Here is a 23,167-nt window from a genome sequence, read left to right as displayed (position 1 = left end):
ATCAGCCTTTGAATGTCTCTGTCCTAAACCTTGTCTGGTTTGAGGCTGTATTTCCGTGAAGAGTTGTATGCAGACAGATCCATAGGCTGCATCCCCAAGAAGGGATGGCATTACTTTCCACAAAAAAAAAGGACACAAGTCTTGCAGAAATACGCGTTTTTCAGAAATATTTATTAAACTGTTAAAATGATTTACTGCCCAACCAAAAAAAAAAAAATAAACCAAAAAAATGTCAGTGATCCTGCACTTGGCAGGCAGGATTGTTACGCCCCTTACCTGCCACCATCCTGGCCCTTTCTAAAAGCAGATTTTCCTTGAATATTGACAAACAATACATGACAGATCTTCAGATCTTTACAAATGCTTCCCTCTGCGCCATCCTTCCTGACGGCACTTGGAGTGTGTGAATGCAGCATTGCAAACATGAGAACGAGTGGTTAATGCCAGCAGGTCAGGAGGAGCTACCGAGGGAGTTGAGGTAATGAGCTGCAGAGATGTGGGGGAAGGCTGTCCTGCCTCGTGCAGTGGTTTGGTGTTGGCTGCAGAGCTGGCCCGACAGTGCCCTGGGCTCCGGGACGGGCTGTACGTGCACCAGGCCAGGAGACTTCCTTTGTGCTGCTCCGGCCTAGGTTCGGTCTGTGCAGTTCCATTATCCCAGCTCACTGCTCTCAGCTGATTTCCAAAGGGATCTGCTTACTCAGGCCGTGCATCCGCCCGTTCTGGCATTGTTTCTGCTCACTGCAGCCCTTCTAAGTGCGCCACACGACTGAACTGCGCTCAGGAGAGACTCGGAGTCATCCACAGTTTAACTGCCTGATGTGACTGTACTGCACCTTTTGTTTACTCATACGAAATTGAAGCCAAATCTTGGCAATTTAAGTATCATTAAATTAAGACACTCTCCCCATGTAAGAGTTGCTTTTCACATGAGGGGGGAAGTGCTGCTGTTTTAAGGACGTTAGCAAAACGTAACCAGGCAGAAGTGCATCTGCCCGATACCCATGCTGGACTCTGGTCACCATGTCAAATGCAGGGCTTGCATATAAGGCCACATGTCCCCCCTGCCCCGAGCTGCAGTGACACCAGGGGGGCACAGTAAACGCTTTCCCTACCTAGAACACACAGAAGGTGCGTGTTTGGAATGAAGCAGTTACAGCCAGGAGCAGGGCAGCACACAGCCCACCACTGCAAGGAGCGGTTTCCTGCCAGGGTTTTGCTACAGGTGGGCTAAAGAACCATTTGCTGCTCACACACATTAAAAATCCAGTCTTGGATCACCCTGCAGTAAAAATAACTGGCCTGTACTAAGCCCTTTGGAGTCCTCTGAGAGTTCCTCCTACGCTCAGTACCTGGAGTAGTTGGAGCTTTACTCCAGCCTCAGCTGTATTTCCTCTCCTTGGTGCCACTCTTGAGAAGAGGCTCTACAGAGCAGGTGGAGCAGCTGGGGCTGTGGTGCCAACAGCAGCTCCCAGGCCCTGGCACTGAGCTGCACGTACAGAAGCTGCCCATGGCCCTGCTGGCACTGGATCCTCCCCACAAGCAGTGGTCTCCAGCATGGACCTTCCCAGCACACGGCCAAGGTCACAGAGACACCTCAATGCCATCCTCACACGGAGCCGTGGATACACTCACCCTCTCCCACCTGGCCAGGTGCCTCATGGAGTGTGTGGAGCAGAGGTGGGGACTGCACTGACACTGGGCTGTCCACAGTGCTGATGCTGTGGGGTTTTAGTGTTGGAAGGACAACCTCAGTCAGAGCCAGGGTCTCACCAGCTCAGCTGCAAAGCAGATCCAACCCCAGCCCCCGGGCTCTGCCCTGTAACAGGGGCTACCCAAACATCTGCCAACACCAGAGGGGCAGCCTCACACACACAATTTACCTGCTCTGCCCAAGTAGTGTTTAGTCAAGAGAAAAGGTTGGGATCATGTCTAGGTCAGTGAAATAGTTCATGTCAGCCAGCTGAGGAAGTGTTTCCCTCTGAAGTTGGGCAGTCTTACCTAGACAGGAAACTGGAGTGTGACTTAATTAAAAACCTGTCTGTGGGAAGGATCTAATCCCTTTACAGCAGCTGCCTGCTACACTGGGGGGAAGTCCCTGGTAAGAAAGGAAAAAATTCAAGAGTTAGGATTCCTCCCTGTAAGCAATTTGTTTTCTATTAATACTGCAGAACACAAGGCACGCTCACCTCATACATTGGCTCTTCATGCTTTAGGCACTATAAGCACAAGGGAAATGTACACTCACTGTCCCTCTCAAGGCTACTCCAATTATCACTGTGTCAGGTGGATTTCCAAGGGGTGACTCTGCAAGATGCCGATGCCAGCGGCACTGACAGGACACAGCAGAGCTGTGGCTGCTACCAAGGGTGTCCAGCTGTCGTATCCCTCTTGAAAAAATTCTTACAGAAATAAAAAGCAAACAACTGATAGTGTTAACAAACAGGGTGAAAGACTCTTTGCCCTGTACTAGATATACACTGCAAACAAACTTCTAACAATGGCACAGGTCCTTTTTTGGTTTAAAGAAGCTTGTGTTACTGTAGTTAATGCATGAACAAGATCATAGACTTGTTATTCAGCACAAAACAAGTCATCTAGAAGCTTCCATGTCCCAGGGTGTCAGCAACTGTTACTACAAAGCTTGGGTTCCCGTTTGCAGCAAACAGTCACCAAGTGAACAGCGAGGGATCCTTTTTGGAGAGTCCGAACAACCCCCGAGGTGTGCAAGGCAAGTAATAGTGACGAGCTGCCGCGTTGCTTTACAGAAGCTTCTTGTTCCGAGACTGTCGAGATCTACTGCAGCAAACCAAACACCTCAGGGGTTTAGTCACAGGTGTTGTAGGGCTTCTTGTCCCTGTTCCATGTAGGAGTCATCTCTGTTTGAATGTGACCATTCTCCAAAAGTTTCCTGGAAGTGGACATTTTTCTGTGACGCCTGCATACGTTTCTTATCACGAGAGAAGAAACTAAACCTTCCGGGAAGGGAGCAGTGAGGGAGGGAGGGAAAAGAAAGAAGACTGTTTACCATCCTGAAAGCACTTCAGACACCCGCCCCAATACACAGCACAACAAAACACTGAGCAAAAAACTCTGTTTGCATCTGCAGAAGATCAAGGCAGAGCGGCCTGATGGGAGTGCATGTCAGAATGCTGTTAGGGATGGAGTCATTGCAATCTCAAGCAGTTTGGCTACAGAAGCTTCAGATAAGCTCTAAATGCTGTTGACTCTACAAGGTGCAGGTATCATTTAGATGTGGGTTCTTCCCCCTTCCCCAGCCCTCAGGTAACGAAGCCACACAGTCCAGGTTAGTTTCTTGGCATAAGTAAAGTGGTATCTTTGGCATTAAATCTGTATATTTTACCACAAAGCAGAAATAGAATTTTTCTTAAGGTGGTCAGCAGGGAAGTTCATAAGATAAGAAAATAAGTCTCCACATTTTTTCCCAGTGTAGAGATTTTGATATACAGACTTGATTCCTGCAAAAATGAATGAATAAATGCACCCACGTGCATGAGAGTTTGCAGGATGAAGGCTCTAAACAAATGCACACGTGTGCACGTCATTTCCTGTCACACAGCCTGGGTGCTCTAAGATAATGACGTACATGAACCAACAGCCATTTAATACAGCTAAAAAGTACAGGTGGAAAAATCCTTAGTATCGTTTTATTTGTATGGGATGGAGTTGTTGGATTAGGCAAATTCAGTGTTCGTTCAGTGTTAGTGCAGTGTTCAGGCCTGCTGAGAAATGCAAAAGTTGTGGTTCCAGCTACCAAAGGACTGAGTTGGCTGCGGATCCCTTTCGTCTCAGTGATGGGTGGATTCCAGGAAAAGATTGTTTTGCCTGCACTGTAGCAAATACCAGTTGTGATCCAGGACAGGAACTGCTAAATGCTTCCACAGTGAGGGACTGTGCCAATATAAACTCAGCTTTGGTGGGTGGTGGAATATTGGTCAGGGCACTGACCCTGAGTCCATGCTCACCTTCCCCAGCGTTCTCCCTCCTCCCACACTCCCTTCATCCCCCTCAGCACCACGATCCCAACCCTCCCAGCTGCCTTGTACAGACCAGGGAGTTCGACCTCCCATGTCTCTCATCACAGAGGAAGCTGGATGGTAATTACTGAGAATATTAAGAATAATTACTTGTTGACTAGAAAGTGAAATAAACCACTACACAAGTTAAATGCACATAAATAACAGTGCCAGCAGGACCTGAACTTTTGCATTTCCTGGCTTCAAATGTGCAGCCTTAATAGTGAAATAAGTCTTTTGCACCTAATTAGCTTCATACTTTTCTACCACCTTCATCACAGGAGCTCATGAATTCACACACATATACTGTGTATTTTCAGGGCCAGAGCAAGCTCCAGCTGATAAAAGAAGCGTTTAGAGACCGAGGGTTTCTGCAGAGCACATTTGGTCCTGCCTGCTCAGGGTTACTGTCTGGAAGCCCACACAAAGGACTGCTGTGTTTATACAGTCAGTTTCAAATGTCATAGCTCAGTAATTTTTCACTTTATCGTGAAATTAAGCAAGAGAAAAAATAAGTTCATAAATCTCTAAAGGGTTTGGCTTTTAAAATTCCTTCTGAAACAATGAAAATTGTTATTATGCCTAGAAAATTCTCATGGAGGATGTTTGAAAAAAGCCTGTCTGTGTGGAGAGGAAGGGATTTTAAAGCTGTGTCGCTGCTGTAGATATAAAGATCACTAAAGCAGCAGTTCTAATGCAAAGAGGTTTGCATTAACAATTACCAGTATGTCTTCCAGGGAGAGCCAAGAATTGGATGACAGAATTGATTATGAAGAGTTTATACTCTATTCCAAAATACATAATTAGAGACAAAATATACAGGGCATAGATAGAAAGACATGAAAGCAACAGCCTGTAATTAACAGTGGAAATTAATGTGGAAATCAGCCACTCCATTCTGTAACTCTAACTAATGATTGTAACAAATCGTTAGAAATGAGTTTCTCAAAAAGCACTGGTGAGAACTGTGAATAGCCACAGCAGAATTAACAGATGCTGGTTAAAACTGCTTATTGCACCAATTTTCCAAGGAATACTGATTGGTTTAGCATGGCAACATTGAGGCAAAAGGTGATAAAATGTCAGTTTGAGGATGAGCATGGAGGAGTGGGATGAGTACTGACACTGACTGGTCATTCTGATTGGCACTTTGATCCTCTGGGATCCCACAGGCAGCCACGAGAATGCAACCAGCAGTGCTTGTTAACATGGGGTCATGCAAGAGGAAACCACAGTACCAAACATTTAAAAAAAATTCCTACAAGGGACACAAGTCTTCGTATTGGCTGCAATGTGGGATCGTCTGGAATCAATCCAGCTGCTACCATGGGCATTATGGCTGTAAAGATCCTGGTCAGGAAAGCACAGACACAGAAGAGATAAGACTGGAGCAAGGGAAAGAAAAAGCATTCCATTAAAAAGAAAAGAGGCAAACAGGATACACGGAGTTACTTTGAATTACAACACAGGACACATTACAGGGAGAGGGGGATCTGCATCACCCAAGACAGCTCTCCTCAGTGAAAAACACTTGTTTAGAAAAAACAGTTATTGTAGCAGTTTCAATTGCTTTTGGATTTCTAAAAGATACCACTTTCCTGTTGTGAGGCAGCCTGCAACCTGGGTTGGATTTCATCAAGGTATGCACCACCTCTAGCAATGCAGAGCAGAGTGCACGTTTTTGATCCAAGAGACAAACAGGCACAGACACGATGAAATGAAGGATGAAGGTGTATGTTAAGAAATACAAAACAGGACTCTGCTGTGACTACTGGATATTGGCACAGAAAACAGGGTTAGAGAGGACCAGCGTTACAGTTAAAGATCCTAGAAGGGTTACAGCTGATCTTTTCAAGTTAAAAATCAGAATTGCAGGTGAACTCTTGAAATAACCTCTTGAGAAATTCCATGGTTAAAGGGCCTGTGTGTCTGTTCCAAAAGAACCTGTGTTACTTCTCATGCAGAAAGATGCCAACTGCAGGCAGCTGAATGCTTTTGGGAAACCTTGCAGCTGCTCTGGCAGGAGCACTTTGGAGCTGGCTCGCAGCAAGACGGGTTCTTTGTGAGGGTTCAGCACTTTCACTGAGCATTAGACAGTCCATGCAGCATAGAGGCTGAGAGAGCTGAGTGCTCTGTGCCCAGCCAGCCCCACACACACCTGCCAACACACCTCCATCCGTACCTGGAACACCCTCTGTTTTTCTAAGGATTCTCCTCAGAGGTTCTCCCTCGTGCCAAATATTTTTTTGAACTGTGGACTAATGTCAATTAAAGATTAAGTTGAAATCACGAGAGACATTTCACTTGTGACCAAATGCAGCTCTCCCCAACTCACCAACTGCTGTTTTGAGATTAAAATTGAAAACAAATGGGCAAACACTGTTGGATCATTAGCAGCAGCCAGGATTTCTATTTTTATGCAACGTGGCACGTCCTGAGCTGCAGAACTGACAGACACACCAGCTTTTGTAGACTGCAAGAATAGGAAGAAAACTCCTGGCTGTTTGAGGCGTGACATCAGTGACAAACAAGCACGTAGTCTTAAGGAGAAAACAAAAGGGTGTTTTCTGCTCCAAACAGAGGGAGCATTTTTAATCCTTGGATTTTTCCTCCTCAGTAAAGCCTCCTGGTTACATTATTTCATTAAAACTCTGTCATGTGATGTGGAAGAGACAAATGTACAAGTCAGTCAGTCTGAGATCAGAACTCAGAGTTTGCCCCAAACGTGCCAACCCAGAAAAAAATGCTGATTTCTGTAACTTCTGTTTTCCTTTCTTTGTGGAGTTGCAGCACTGAATCACCTGAGCACATCTTGGATGGCACAGGCTACACATCCAGATGGCTCATTCCCTCAGACTCTGTGTGGTGAAGGGAAAAATGGCACATTGCACAGGCAAGCATAAAACTTCCCTTGAGAGGGCTCCTATGTTTGTACTTCAGCTTTTTGTTTAATCAGGAGGAAAACTCTGAAAGAGAGGGAAAAGCAGCTCCCCTTTCCTCTGTAAAGGCACTCTGCATGCAGAGAGCAGCACTGCAAGTTTTCATCACATCATTGGGTACAGAGAGTTTATGTGCCAGAGTGTTCCCCAGGCAGCCAGAGGTACCCTGGAGAGGGAGAAGGGAGCTCTGGAGACACCTCCCAGCAGGCAGGGACTGCAGCTGGGACAGGAGGTGTTGGGACAGGACAGAAGCTACACTTGGGTTCTTTGGTTTTCCCAGCAGTGACATTTCCTGACATTCTAAAGCCCATCTACGAGTACAGTGTTGACAACACACAGAGAGGGGAGGAGGGAAGAAAAATAAAATCCCCACCAGAGAAATCCTATCCAGACAGGCTGCAAGAATGAGACAAACCTGAAAACTATTACCATCCTTCAGATTAGTCAGGTAGACAGTTTTATATTCCCTTATTTAATATGATGGCTAAAAGGAGAGAGCAGACTGAAACCTGGGGACAGAGCATGGCAGCTAAAAGAAGTAACTTCAGCTTAGGCAGAGTCAAAGCTAATACCTCACCAACATGTGCTCTGCCTTACAACCTCTATTTAGATTTTTACACTGCCTTTGCTTCATCAAAGGCAGCATTTCAAATCAAACATGGAAGCTGCACAACACAAACTGTGTGAGCTGAAACCAGCCATTCCCTACAACAGAATAAGCTTTAAAAAGCTCTAAAAGAAATGTAAAAGAAAAGAGAAGCTTTACAGTGAAGATCTTGTGCAACAAAGTATTATCATCCTCATCATCACAGCTGCAGAATGGAAACTGAAATCCAAACTCAGTATTTTCTACTCATGTGAGAGGAAGGTTCCTCTCAGCACAGGCAGAAAGCTGCAGTCTACTGCAAATAATCACCAGTGCCCTCCTGACTTCATGGTGTTTTGGGTCAGTCCAGATCTTCCTATGGAATTTACTCTCACAGGGCTGCTGCTATTATTAAACAAGGACTGAAGGTTATGGACATGGCGACAGGGTGGAAGAGTTTTTTATATGGAAACAACTGTTCCAAAATCACTGATGGAATTTAAAAAGTTCAGCTTCCGGTATCACAAAAATCCAAAGAGTTGCTATAAGGTTGGAAGACTTAATTTGGAATAAATAAATGTCCAGGAGGGAGTTTCAACAGAGAAAAGGACTGGCCAACCCTGTGATTTTATAATTAAGTGATACACTAGCAACAGCACATCTGTGGCAGTAAGCTTTGGTTCCAACAACAGCATTAATATTTCAGAAGAAGGTGGAGTTCTTTTAGCCAAGCAAGTGACCATCCTCTCAGCAGCAAATTTGCTCAGCAAACAGAAGGATTTTGTGCTGCCCACGTAGTGCAAGTCAGGGTCTAAAGGCTTCAGTCAACAGGGAAATGGGCACAGTGAGGTCATGGGAAAATGATAATCCAAGATTGAAAGTTGTCCCAGATCTAGGCAAAAGTTTTGGCCAAAACCAACTGTTGTTTTCCATCTGCCAAGTGCTCATTCAGTGTCTCTCTCATATACAGTAGGAATGTGGTTATCTGAATTTTTAAAGTCTTTAAAATTGTCCTATGCATAAGAAACATTTGTATTTGCAGACTATATCCAGTATGCTTAGTAAATATGCTACTTACAGTCGTTTGATTCCAGATTCAGGCTGAGTTGAGGGTTTTGGCTGAATTATGGGTGTAGGCTGTGGGGATCTAGTTTCTTCTTCCATTTCCTCACTTGAAAGAAAGAAAAGATAATTAATGTTCTCCTCCCAAGCCATGGAAGCACTTTGAGATCTACAATTCAATCTGAGGTAGCACTGTTGATGAAGGAATGCAAAAAGATCTGTTCAAAACCCATTAAAATCCACTGAAGATTTTTCTGTCAACCAAGGAACAGCACCTAGAACTGGGTCTCCATTCAGTATTTTTTTCCCATTGTGACAAAGAGAGGGAGAAGAGCAATGGATTGAATAAAAAGTCTAGAATTTTCATTTTAGACCCACTCCTATCCTCATTTTTGAAGTTCAAAAGCATTAAATGTTTGTAATCTTTCTAGGATTCAGGGAAGACCTGGGAGTTAGGGAAGGACAAGTTTGAGGTACCAGGTTCAAGCTGAGGCCAGTTCTCACAGTGTCTACACAAGCCTTTGCAGAAACATGAGCTTGGACAGAATTTCAGAGCACATTTATTGTTTCTAGACCTGCCCTGTGGCTCCCCTGAGTATATCATGCAACAGGAGAGGAGATGTAACCCACCTTTTGTAATATAAAAGCTCCTCTTGAAGCAAAAACACTCTAGATTTCAGTTCATTCCTCTCGTGAAGGACATCCCGGAGCTCCTGCAGGGTGAATCTTGGGCGATTGGGATCTTTTAAGTCCATTGCCATCTTTTCTGACTCAGAGAGACAATCATCATTGTTTGGTTCTGCCTGGGGAGTGAAACGTGGGCTTTAAATTCACCGTGCAAGAGCACGTCGGAGGAGTTTGAAGTATTTATCAGAACAGTTCCCAGCCTCTTCCTTTCAGCACTATTAAATCCTTTTTTAAGAGAACCACAGCAATTGTAAGAAGAAAAAGAATGCAGAAGAACTTGTTTTTCATGTTAAAGACTGTCAGCAGGAGCAGCTCAGGGATCTGATCACTTTGTCCCTTCCTGTGCACAGGCTGACCAATGACACACACAGGACAGGTGAGGCTGGCAGGCCTGGACACAGGGTCCAGCTTGAGCCACCTTATAGGGGATAAGGTTTTTCTTTGTGGAGAAATTCCTGTGGAATCCAGACTGCCAGAAAGTCCACTGAAAATGTCCAATTTTTGATAAGTCCATTCAAGGAGTTCATACTTTTAACAAATGGTGTAAACCAAACATCATTTTTTATCCGAACACTGAAAAAATGGAGTGGCAAAGGTCATGCAGTTCCTTCCAGCTCCTCCCACAGAGAGGTGTCTCCTTAGAATGTAAACATATGAAGTGGAGATTTAAGTTTCTATCCCCCCTTATGCTTTCATTAAAAACCAGGAGGGGTGTTAGCACCAGCTCTGGCTACAAAGTGGAAGAACACTGCAGCTGAGGTGTTTGTACACGTGCACCCTTGCCTCTTTTCCTCTAAGAGTTCACTGGAAGCTTGGAGGAATTTTTTCTCCCACCACCCAGTTTCTGTGGCTCCCAACAAGCCAGAATTTGCTCTCTAGGTATGAGTTTTGATTCCCAGGCCTATGGGGCTGCTTCCTGTCACTCTAGCACTTGCTTACAATTCTGTGGCACACACTGCTTGTGGAAATGTGGTCTGTGTAAGCACAGCACACAGGAGACCATTGCTCAGGTCCTCTGCTGTTGTTCCACTCAGTGGCTGCACAGAGCTGAGGACCAGGTAATGAAAAATCACAAGGTTCTGGGAAGGGTGCTTGGAATCAAGATTCTGAAAAGCAGCTCCAAGCTTTAAGAGGTCTGCAGGATTTATAACAATACAAATAAATGCAGGACACACTGTTCCAGGAAAACACATTTGAAATGTAGCAAAGCCCATTTGAAATGTGATGCTTTTTCTAAGGACTGATAGAGGCCACCACATGAGTCAACCACTCACCCTCCTGGGAGGATGCAGAGATCAGAGTCTCAGAGCTCCTGTGTGGCAGTGATGCCTCGCTGGGATACGAGCTGGAAGTTTGAGGAGTTAAGCAGTGAAATTCCTACACAGTCGATTTTTTGTAATCCTGATCCTACCCTCTTTTAAGCTCCTGTGTTTGTGAGAAGGTTTTGCAATACACTGATACATGGTTTCAGGCTGAATGTGGCTAAGGCTGGTGCAAGGTGAATTTCAGTGCCTGTCCTGCAGGGATGAGGCAGTGGAGCGATGCTCACTTGGACACTGTTTGATCACCCCTTCCATCCAAAAACATTCCTGTGCATGGAATAAAGATTGAGGCAACCTACCAAGAAGTTCAAAGGAAATTACTCAAACACTTTTCCTCCTCTTCACCCCCTAGATAGGGGTCTGAGCTGATGTCTCTTCTTTTGGTTGTATATTTGCCCCACATCTCTGCCCAAATAAACTATTTTTGCTAGATTTGGCTCAAATCAGCAAAGACTGAGCAGCCTGTACCCAATACAAATGTCCTTGACAGAGGCCAACAAGTAATGTCCATTCTGGAGCATGCAGCTATTCCAGCTTTCTGCTTGCCACTGCAATTCCTGTGTAAGCACCATCCTGGCAGAGGGAGCAGGAACGGCTCTAATTAGAAGAGGCACCATTGCCATGGAACTGATGAGTTAGAGAGAGGTGAAGAATGCATCCTTTCTCTGCAGACACTGAGGACACTTTCACTCCTGCTGGCTCCAGGCCTGGGCTCCCCAGCCCTGTTTACAAAGCTGGGTGTCCTGGCTGAATTAACAGCAATGAAATAATCCTTTTCATTATTAGTACAGAGCTTGCCCAACTCAGCAGTGACGTGTTAACACATCACTGGCTGTCACATTCCTGGGGGACCAAGGTACTCCATCAGCACTTGTCTCTGCTTTTTGATGTGTATTCCTGCCTGTTGCCAGTGAAATGGATGTTTCACTGGATGTTTCACTGGATGTTTCACTCTCTGCTGCAGTCTGTCAGGCATTTACACCATGGAGCTCTTACCAATGCATCAAGTTGAATGGCTCTGTGTGATAGAGCTCCTCTAAGTTCTTAAATATCATGACACCCCTTATTGTATTTCCTACTCTGCTAAGAGCATCATTAGGAGAGGGAAATGCAGTACATTTGCTTTAGGAAGAAAAAACTAATGTCGTAGGCACAAAGGAAAATACTAGGAACCATAAAGAGGACTATGGGATCAACAGATCAGTGCATCTTTTTCTCAGGAAGCTCCCCTCAAGTTTGCATTCCTGCTGCTCTGATCTCAGCCCAGCTCTATTTGCAGACTGTCACTTTGCCTGCTCTGCAAGAATCCAGCTCTGCCAGCAGGAACATTTGCTTTTCACGAACATCTGTGCTCACAACACTTCACTGCACAATTCTAATAGGAAGCAAAAGCAGAAATAAGGCCAAAGTTGGTTCCTCTAAAAAGTGCCTTGAAATATTTATATGTTGATTTGGTAGCACTAAACCAGCTTAGTTCTGACTGATCCAAGTGCCACAAGCACTGCATGGACCAGGTGTGCAGAGCTGTGCCCTGACTCCAGGACCACTTCTGGCACAGCTTCTGTTCCACTGTGGTTCACCTGCCACCATCACCACTGTGCACCCCTGTGACCCATCCGGCCTTGAGTATTTGCCAGATCTTTGATCTGGCAAAGCTGAAGCTACTGTTGGCTGTTTGTCTTTGGAAAAACCAGACTCTTCAAGGAACTGGTTTGTTTTCCTTTGGGGGAAGGGGTAGGTGCATACAAACAAAATGAAGCCAACACGCTACCACAGCCCTGCTGTCTGCCTCCAATATCAACTAACAGCTGATATTCCAGAGATTAGCCAAAGAGGTACTTGGTATGAAGTCCAAAGCTTTTTAAAAGGCTGTTTAAAAAGTGATTCAAGGTGCCTCTTACCTTTACTTCCTCCCCATTTTGGCTGGCCTGGCTGTCCTCACCCTGCAGTTTTTCTCTGAGCTTCCCCAGCTCTGCTCGCAGGTTGCCCATCTCCTGCTCCTTGGTTTGCAGATACGCTTCCAGCTCCACCTTCTGCTCGATCAGTGCCTTCCCCTGGGCCTCAACCACTGTGATCCGGTGCCGCAGGTCGTGGTTAATCTTCATTAACCTGTTCTGCTGCTGCTGAAGCTGCAAAACATCCACCAGCCATAGCTCAGTGTCCATTCAGCCATCACTGGGATTGCCCAGTCCCAAACATCATCTTAAACTAGAGGGTTCCTGTTGCATTTAATCTGAAAAATTCCCTCCCTCTCCTCACCCCCAGATTAATTTTTTTAGTATCTAATTATCTACTACAATTTCAGTCACCCAAATTTAATTGATTTTTAGACTAAATTCCCCTAGCACAGGGATTTTTTCAGATAAAAGCAAATCCATCACTTCTGATATTAGTTCAAGGATAGGGTGACTTACGGGATTCTGAATCAAATCCTAACCCAGAGGAGAAGAAATACAAGACAGAGGAATCCTTAATATTCAGTTTATAAGTACTTTGCTTTGAGCTCCAAGGCTCTCTCCTAAGGCAGGATGTGACCTGCTGGGTGTGTGTGGACAGCCCCAACTCAAAAGGCTGCAGCACCTGCCAGAGGCACTTGGGCAGAGCAGAGATCACCTAGGCCTGGCCTTCCTAGCACCGGGAAAGTCCCATGGCCTAAGGACATGAAGCAGTGTGAGGATGGGAAGCAAAATATGGGTAAGGAGGTCATTCCTCCTGACACAGAAAGTGCCAAACCTCATGTCATCCCCGGAGTCACAGTGGAGTCTGTGATTCATCTCAGACTAAGCCCTGAACAAAAGGTCACTGTTGGCAGAGGTGGCCTGGGCTGAGCAGTGCCCTTCTCATGCAGAGGTGATTCACACTGCATCCCTGGTGTGGGAGTGCACTGAAACCTGACCATTCTGGACACTCCACAGCTCTGCTGGACACTTCAGTTGCAGGACTAAGAATCTGGCACTGTTTACACTTTCTATATTAACTTCAAACTTGAAACCAGGTTCTGTAAGCATGGGTGAGAAAGAAGAGAAATAGGAAGACCAAGAGCCACTTACAGCCTCTACATCCTCATTTTTAAGTCCGAGTTCCCGGTCCTTTGCTCTGATTTCATCCCTCTGTTTATCTACCACTTCTTTCAGCTTCTTCATGACTTGCCGCTCTCTCTCTGACATCCCTGGTTAAAAAACGAACACAGAACACAAACTAAGGACAGTCAGGAGCTGCTGAGGCTGAGAACAATAACAATGAGAAATATTCAAGTAGACTCTGGAAGTTGCCTGCTGGTAGAATTACAGAGATGCTTTAGAGGTTACTTCAAGGGTAACAGAACACAGATGACAGAATCCACTCCATTAAAGCCACTGCATAGACACTCCTTAAAAAAGGAACTGACAGTCCTCAGAAACATTTACAACAGTGAGTGGCACTGCTGCATCTTGCTGCCTTAGTAGTTTTACATCAACGTTCACACTGTGCCCCAGGGAGCTTGGTTATCTGTGTGATAATCTCTGGAATCAGCTGGCCAAGGCCTTGTGAAAATTGTAAAAAAGATGATCTGGATCTTCAGTAAGATGTAAACAACATATCACTGTTTTGGATTGCATCTGGATCCAAACCAGCTGAGGAGCACTGGACTAGATTGATTTTTAGTTGAAATCCAGTTTCATGTTCGGTGAAAAGATGAAACAGGACCTTCAGAGGGTACCCCCACCTTAAATGCAGAACCAAAATTTAGTCTGAATTATGGTCACATATTTTCTCCTCCTGTTTTGCCACCCTTTTCCCATCCTACTGTGTGATAATTCATATTTAGAGTAACTGTACTTGAGAGAAAAATACTACATAGCATTTCACTGGTAAAAGGAGTTTGGAACATTGCCAAGAATCCAACACTGATCCTGTCTGAAAATAAAGAAAGGGTGAGATTAACCTTAAATCTGGCCAAGGAATCATTAGGAAGTGTCATAAACCACAAACCAGGAAGCATTCCTTCTATTTGCCATTACAGAGATAATTTGTACCTGGTACTGCAGTGATGGGCTCTTGAGAGCAGACACAGACCAGAGGATTTAACTCGGTGAGATGATGAATCTCCTGCCCTGGCTTTCCCTGAGAATGGCACAGAAATGTGCAGTTTGATGGTCCTGAACTATCACATGAAATCACATTGCACAACATCCTTGAAGATGAAAACCCAGTGACCAGGGCAGTGTGTGACTCCTCTGGCCAAAGTCCAGACCAAGCAGGAGCTCAAATCCAGGGTCTGCTGCAAATTCTATTAATTTTGGCATAGTACTTTGTTATGTGGGTCTTCAGCTTCTTCCATTTACGAACTGCAAGTGGTGATAATTCACTCTGGGATGGCTGGAAAGCTGCTTCCTTTCTAATATATTAAAGCAGCTCCCACATCAGAAATACGCTCTGTATGCATCAAATGTTTCCAGCCAGGAAAGGCTCTCTTTTCTAACATCAGATCAGACTTTCTGGTTTTGTTCTTCCCTCATCAGAGAAATCCAGAGTTCCTCCCACAAGAGAATTTAGCTGCATGTCTTTAGGAACTCCAGCTCACAGGTCAGCTACAGAATGAACTGATGAAAAATAGAGTAGAGCAGGACAAACCTCAGAGAAGGAAAGGGAGTAACTGGTGGATGTGCACTCCTGCAGCAGCTGTGGACTCCCATGCAGGGAGTGTACCAGAGCAAACAGGGGGAACAGCAGCTCCCATCCTCAATGCTAAAGGACCAGAGCTGTGGTACTGCAGAGAACAGGGAACTGCTCTGCTGGGAAAAGGACTGGTGGTCATGGCTGGCCAGGAATTTGGTTCACAGGACATGTTCCTGTCAAATCCCAGAAAAGAACTGTCAGTGACATGGTGTTCACATTCTAGTGTTACGTCCTCATCCCTTTTAATTCTGTGGTACATTTGCCTGCTCTATTTCTGGACCCTGGTTTTTATCAGCTCTATGTTGCTCTGGGTTCTAGTTCTTCACAGGATAATTTTAATTCTTTGCCTAGGTACCAGCTCATACCCACCAGGGAGGACAAGTGTCACAGACACAAACTGCTGCTTAACTTCTCTAAAAGATCCACATTCCTCTATCACACCACAAGTCTGGTACATCTCTGTACCCACAAACCTCACTGCAGGTTCCTGGATCCACTCGCTGCAGCCAATCTCAGGGCTGGGGACTGAAACATCAGCTGTATTTAAAAACAAAAGAATCCAAAACTTTGCCTTGAAGTAGAGGGACTGCAGTGAAACTTTAGCCTGGTGGCTTCACCCAGAAGGAGGCAGCACTAGTGAATGAAGCTGTATCCATTAGTACTTGTGAGATGCTTTGAGATCTCTAGATAGCAGGTGCTATTTAAAGTACCATTCAGTGCTGACTACTTTTCCTTCCACTGTGCTCATTTTTCTCCCTAACATTTGGTGAACACCTAAAAGGCTTCGACTGTGTGCACAGATCACTACAATTTTTATTTCAGGAAGAGGGGGCGAAAGGAAAGGTGGCGAGTTTTGTGAAACAGTCACATCTCCTTCCATTTCCTCAGGCACTGGGAAAGAGGAGAGGGAAATCACTAAGTGCCCTAAATGTAAAATAATTATCTCTAAATGGTTCAAACTCTAATAACTGCAAGATCTTAAATGGCACACCCAGTCGGCTTCCCCAGGCACATCCTATGAGCAGCTTCCTGTGGGTCGCTGTGATCACAGCGTTGTTCCAGCAAGAGAAAGGAAAGCAGCTGGAGGGGAGGATACCAAAGAAAGAAAGAAAAGAAACTGGAAAAAAAAATAGAAGATTCTTTATTTTTAGGAAACTGTTCAGCGTTGTGTCCATACAACACCTATCACTGCAGGCCAAAGTGCCAGGCAGAGCCTGTGGCACTGCACCATTACCTCAATACTCAGAACAAGTTCAACTCCCCTTTTGAAGAGAACTGTAGATCCTGCAGCACGGGAGGGTCACACAACTGCTGCCATCCTGCTGCCTGTCCTTACCACAGCCAGGCTGAGGCAGCAGCTCCCCTGCAGTGACACTGCAGCCTGCTCGTCCTGTTTGACACACTTGGGTCAAGTTTGCATGTGGCATTTTCCTGGGATATTCCAATCAGTCAGCACCATCGAGCAGTGCTCCGTTTGGGCTTGGGAGGAGTCACTTTAATGGGTGTTACAGACTCATCTTTAACTCCTCCCGTGTGTTTTGTGTACTGTCACAGGTCCTTTCACATGAACCCTGCTCTGCTCAGACTGCACAGAACACCCCTGTTTGCACAGGACTGCCTCTGCCTCTCCCATGAACACTTCATCATGCTCAAGTGAGGCCCTGAGAATTAATTGGCAGGATTGACTCTCAATTGACTCTCTTGCACACCCAAATCAGTGGCCTCTGTTGCCTGTGTAAAATAACCCCTCTAACTGTCTGGTGAGTAAGCAGTGAGCTGCTGATCCCTGGGGCCAGCGCTGAGGGGAGACATGATCACAGTGCTAAACCATGCTGAGATAGGAGCACTGGAGTCTGCTCAAAATGAGTCCAGCTAACACAGTATTTAGTTTGAAATCCTGCCTCTCTGGACTCTACATCAGACCATGGGACAGAGACTGAAAAAGAGCAGCAGAACTGCTTTCTGACACTACCCAAACAAGTCATTTGAGACAAATCTATCCCTGCTCATTAATGACAAAATTTCCTAAAAGAAAAACAATTGGGTTTGATATAATAGATCCCATTAATAAAATGGGGTTGATATAAATTAATGATTTCACTTAAAGTGATTATTTTGGCCAAAGAATATCAGTGATCCCAGATTCTAAGCTCTGGAATGGGCTTATGGGTTATGTTTGTGTTGTTATACATGGGTAGACACAGTAAAAATAACAAGAAAAGCACGTCTGGCATTTGCTTGGCTGGCTGGATGTGAAGAGTATGGCTATATTTAAATGCAAACACATGAGCTGCAGTGAGCTAGATAGCCACTGGAAGGGAAAAGAAGAAGAAGAAAAAAAAAGAAAACAAAGGGGAAGCTGGTTCTTTATAACACGATGTCGGTCTTGATGGTCCATGACTCATCAGTGCCATTCTGAATTTTGCATGGAGTTTGTCAGCCTGATGTTGGGCTACTTCTTTGCGACTAATTGACTCCTAAATTGAAAGCATTGCATTTGTTTTGAAAAGTATCTTGAGAGGTTTAACAGTTTTTACTTTTTGAAAGTTTCATTATACTCCTCCCCAGGGCAAGTGAACAGCACTGGGCCTCGGGGAGAGAGCAAGTGCAACTTGCACAGTGTGGGACAGAGTTTCATCCACCTCCAGCAAGCCTCCACTTAATCCCAGCCTCCGGAGCCTGGAAAAGGATATCTCTTCATTCCTAGTGCTCACTGGAGAGCTGTGATGGCTCAGCTGTGTGCTCTGCTTTCAGACTGGTCAGTCATTCTGAATGCTCCACTCAGGACATCGTGAAACGGACTTGGGGTCTCACAACCTCAAATTTTGTGCTGGGAGTGGTGGAGTAAACGAGCATCTGTTCCTCTGCTCCTGGGAAAGAGCTGTTGGCTGAGCTGTGGGTCAGAGCTGAGGCTGGCAATTGTTTCACTTGCTGCACTGAGATCTATCGGTACTTGCAGGTATATCTTGAACTTCATGCTGCCTCAAGAATGCCCACAAATGGGTTGTTTCAGCTCTTTAGGATTCACCCCCTCCCTGGATTATAAATCTCCTCACTTTTTCAAAATTGGCTCTAAGTCCCCTTCTCAGCCAAACAACAAGTTGGTTGTCATTCCCTCATCCTTCCACTTCTTAATCATATCTTCAGTGTCATCATGTATTCAGAGATTTTCTATTCAGGGAATAAAAACCAAGTAAACAAACAAACCAGCCTTCAAAACCCAGATCTGCATTAATCCACAGGAAAAAACCACACCAGAATATCCAGCCAAAGTATTTTGATAAAATATTGCTTTTTGTAACAAAGCAAGGACTGAATTTGAAGTATCAAACTTGCCTTCATGCTTCTGAAATTCCTCTTCTGTGAAATTAATGTCTTTGTGAGACAAGTTTGTCATCAGTTGTTTATTCTCCTCCTGCAGCTGTGCAATTTGGGTAAGAAGATCCTGTGCTTCCCCTCTCCAGACATCCTCCACCAGTTCTAATTCCTATAAGGTAGATCAGGACAACACATTTATATTTTTAAACATGTTAAGAGTCTATGTCTGGACGATTTATAGATCAAACTAGTAGTGAACCTACTGATTCTTATGGGAAACAATTAAATGAGACTACTGTGAGTTTCCTAGAAGACATCTGCTTTTCTAATGCTGATGCCTTTTCCTGGTCTTCAAATCAAGAGTCAAACACGGTTAGAAGGGAAAAAGGGATTTTACCTTGGTATTTATTTTAAGGAACCTTAGGTGCACACGTCCAGGTTGAATGCACCTCAATGCACACCACAATGCACCCCCAAAAGATAAGGTATATCATTATAGGTGTTACTAATTAGCAGATCTATCAAAGATTCCCCAGTGAAAGGTTCAAGTGAGCCCCCCTCCCCAAGGAGCCTTCCCCTGGATGGTTCTATCTCAGTTTACAGAATGTGTTCTGGAGAGGACCTTGGGCTCTGGGGCACACTGATCCCTAACTAGGAAGCTTCTAAAATGTTTAGTCTCTGAGCTGAAAAAACAAGTCCAAGAATGTAGGCAAAAAGCACTGAGAATACAGAAGTTGTAAAAAGGTATAACAGGGGTATAAAAGAAAAGGCAAAAATCTTCATGGCATCAATGCCACCACCAGGAAACCAGCCACCACAGTCCCCTTTGCTATATGCTGAATGTAAATACCTGAGGGGATCATTCCTGATGCAAACATTTTTGACCTGCAAGCTACCCAAAGGATGGCTCCTTATGCCCTGCTTTGCTGTGAGGACCAGATTAAGGGGGCTGCTGTGTTAGACAAATAACGAAACACGAGCACCAATTCCCTCCTGCAGCCCAGGAAGCAGCTGCAAAGCTGTTAGAAATGCCCCCAAACCATCCCACAGCGAGGGCCAGTGGACATGCTTGTTCTGACAGAACAGCCTGGTCTAAATTCCTGTTATGAAACACAAGTGTAAATTGATGAGTGTGTGATCCAGTGCAGCAAAGCCAGAGCTCCTGGTGCACATGGGGAACACAAGCCCAAACCCTGCTGCTTCCTATGTAAATTGTTCTCTTGGAATGTCCTGAGTGGTGTCTGTGTTAGTGGCAGCGAGGCCATTCAAAACAGCTCCCATTTGTCGGGACACTCTGTGTCAAGAGCAGCTGTCACCAATCCTCATGAAGGTCAAATCAGGATAAAAAGTAAAAAGTCCTCAAGGAAAACAGTTGAATTTAGAGCCTTGCTCGTTCTAAAAGCCTCTCTGTATATCTCACTTCTGCAGTGGGGGGCATTCCCTGTGCCATTTTCACGTATGTTCTTCAAACAAAAAGCTGCATGCAAATCCCTGGAGCCAGGCTGAGTCACTGCTGACTTTCACATCCATCCACATGCCCCTTTCCTACCTAACAACAAAACACATTCAGACAACAACCCAGCCAAGCACAGCTCGAGGCTAAAATAAGCTCTGCTGAGAGATTAAAGGATAGCTCTCTGCTTTGAATGTATGCTCTGATAATGGGAAGTTATGTTCCGGGTGACTTTTGGGTCCAAATGCAATTTTATTCCAGCATTTATTGCTGTATTGCTGCTAAAAGTGTTGCAGAAAACATTATATGGCAAAGAATAATAAATAACAAAGGTGTGGTAAGCTATGCAGACTTAACTACTAAAAAGGAAAGAAAATGTCATTAATCACCTATTTTACTTGAAACTCTTATCTTGAAAAAAAAGTAAATCTGTAATGAAATTGATATTGCCAAATACCTGGACTGTTTACAGTGATGCTGCCTGCTACAACTCTGTAGCTAAAATAACGCAGTGACCTATTTTAGCAATAAACCAGCACATTCATCACTTACAAGCATATTGATAAAACCAAAACAGAATGCACACAAACCCCCAAACTATCTAAACTCATATCATTTATGTGTGGCTGCACTGTAAACACACAACTATCCTGAGGTTTGCTTAGGCACACTTTGTCATTTATTGCTATTGAAGAGACCAATGAATTGGAGCAGAAATTAACTTCTGAATCCTCATTAATGGAAGTACCAGACAGGGGAGGCACATCTACGGGCCAGGCAGTGCCAGCCAGCTCAGGAAACCCCAGGCAGTGGGTGCTGAGCCAGGTTTACACGCAAAACAGATTTACACATAAAGTTCAAGTGCTGAAATCTCATAAACTGATGCTTGCAAGGACCACTAAAAGCTTTTCTCGGTGTTTCTTTTGGAGGCTTTGGGGTCAAAAATATTTCTCAGTATCTGATTTTTTCTGCTTATCAGCACCTGTCCTGTGAAAGAGTCTTCAAACCCTCACACTGGAACAGAGAAGATGTGAGACCACTGTTCTGTAGGAACCTGGTGCATTGGGAATCAACTTGATTTAAAAAAATAAAAGGTATGTATAATGTAGTTTATTTTCCTGTTCAAATCTGTTTACACTGAAGTAGATTGTTTAAACACTCCCTGGGCCACTTCATGAGTCTCAGAGGAGCTGATAGAGCAGAGGTGGTTGACGGGCAGGGAGATCAGCTGACACGTTTAGGAAACTTTTTAACACTTACAAGAACTTCACAAACATCTACACAGAACAACTTGCACAATGACACTTGTTCAGTATCCACTTCACCCGCAGCCTTTGGTAAATATAACATATTTGTATCTATTCTCTAGACCTTATTTCATACTCTTGAGACTTATCAAGGCTTTGTACATTAAAGATCTTTTACGATCCTTTTCAGAGACATTGCCCTGAGACTTCCTCTGCAAAATGTTGCAGGGTTTATCCTGGATTTTCCACATGCTAGGTGAAAGTCCTCTAGCTGACCCTTTAAAAAATATAAAATGGGGATTCATCCAGTTAAGCCAAATCTTGAAGTTTGAGGTCTCTCTTCCAGAAATCCCCTATCTCCTGTTTATCCTGATTCTGTGTGTGGAATCAGGAATGGCATAAGGCAGCAGTGATGATTTAGCACAGTCATTTACTAGAAGAACCATTTCAGTTATCTGGATGGTTTAAAGAGTGGATCTGCCACTTTTACTGCAGTAACTGGAGCGTGCTGTCCTGCTGTAAGAGCTAACAGGATATGGGAAGTGCTCTCTACCTTGGGCTTTCAGGGGAGTGGGGTCAGGGAATGCTGTGACCACCCCAGAAAAAGCCAAGGGATATCTTGCCATCAGAGGATGGAGCAGCAAGCTGACAGAGTGCTCTTCCCGACCTTCCCTACTCTTCAGCTCTAACTCTGCTCTGAAATCACTTGGTTCTCCATCTCTCCCCTCTGACTTTCCTAACCCGAAGTCTGTGCCAGGAAAACTAGACTGCTAAATCATTCCCAGCTCCGGAGAGGAAAGTGTATTCTTGTCAGTGACCTTTCCTGGCCTAGCAGGAAGCAGCACTATCCTCTCGTCAGGAGAGGGGATGGAGCAGGAGTCCTAATCGGGGAGACACAGGGGAAGGAAATGCAGTGACTGGGAAAGGGGTGGAGAAAGGGAAGGAGGGAGGAAACTTCCAGGAGGGAAGGAAACAAAAAACAACAACACGCCCAAAGCCTCAGCGACGCTAAGGCAGCATCCGCGCAGAGCCCGGAGCCCTCCCGGGCGGTACCGCACGCGTGCCCCGCCCGCTCCCACGGCTCCGCGGCATCCCGGCCCGCACCCCGGCCTCGCTCTTTGTTTTCCCGGCGGCGGCGGGGGGAGAACGGCGGCGGGGGGGCAGGGGCCCGGCCACCCCAGAGCGGCTGCGGCAGGCGGGGGCAGCCCTGCCCCGCCGCGTCCCCCCGGTCCCCGCCCGCACCTTCTGGTGCTTCCTCTCCTTCTCGATGCGGTCCATCCTCTCCAGTCGCAGGCGGTCGAGCTCCAGGCGCAGCTCCTCCATCTCGGGGTTGATGTGGTTGCGGCTCACCAGCACCTCCAGGATCTCCAGCACCCGCACCACCTTGGGCATGAGGCGGGCGATGGCCTCGCAGCCGTGCTGGTCGATCACCCTCTCAAACTCCTGCCCCACGGCCGAGGCGATGTCGTACACGTCCATGACCGTCAGCTCCGCCGCGTTCTTCTCCAGGGCGGGCGGCGCCCCGCCGCCGCCGCCGTCCATGGCTCGCCCGGCCCCGCGGCGCCCGCATAGGCGGCGGCGGGGCGCGCTCCGGGCAGGGCGGTCCCCCTGCAGCCGCTCCCGCCGCCCCGCGCCCGGGCCGCGGCCCCCGGCAACTCCCGCGAACTCCGGGCGGCTCGGCCGGGGGTGTTTAAACTTGGCCGGGCGGTGCTGGGGCAGCGGCGGCGGGAGGCGGGCGCGGCGTCCCCGCCACCACCGCCCCGCCGCCCGCGGCCAATGCCCGGCGCTGGGCGGGCCGGGGGCGGCCCCGCGCATGCCCGCGGCCCCCGCGCCTCCCGGTTCCCGGGACGGTCCCCGCCG

General features: G+C 46.0%; 1 protein-coding gene across 4 annotated transcripts; it reads right to left on the bottom strand.

The window, feature by feature from the left end:
- Positions 1-150: 150 nt before the first annotated feature.
- On the bottom strand, positions 151-22,880 carry RILPL1 (Rab interacting lysosomal protein like 1). Of its 4 annotated transcripts, XM_039560729.1 has the most exons (9): positions 22,550-22,880; positions 18,626-18,776; positions 13,681-13,799; positions 12,532-12,759; positions 9,252-9,424; positions 8,638-8,730; positions 5,297-5,384; positions 3,362-3,476; positions 2,901-2,972 (listed from the first exon to the last, which is right to left on the bottom strand). In XM_039560729.1, the coding sequence occupies exons 1-8, from the start codon at positions 22,847-22,849 to the stop codon at positions 3,408-3,410; spliced, it is 1,221 nt and encodes a 406-aa protein (XP_039416663.1). In that variant the 5' UTR covers positions 22,850-22,880; the 3' UTR covers positions 2,901-2,972; positions 3,362-3,407. The 4 variants fall into 4 exon arrangements, with proteins under 4 accessions (XP_039416665.1, XP_039416664.1, XP_039416666.1 ...); XM_039560731.1 differs by lacking the exon at positions 3,362-3,476 and having other exon boundaries at positions 151-2,972; XM_039560732.1 differs by lacking the exons at positions 3,362-3,476; positions 5,297-5,384 and adding an exon at positions 6,217-6,292 and having other exon boundaries at positions 2,888-2,972.
- Positions 22,881-23,167: the final 287 nt, after the last annotated feature.

The sequence above is a fragment of the Corvus cornix genome, chromosome 15, assembly GCF_000738735.6.
Source record: "Corvus cornix cornix isolate S_Up_H32 chromosome 15, ASM73873v5, whole genome shotgun sequence".
Taxonomy (NCBI): Eukaryota; Metazoa; Chordata; class Aves; order Passeriformes; family Corvidae; genus Corvus; species Corvus cornix.
This window is presented reverse-complemented; position numbering and strand designations above follow the sequence as displayed.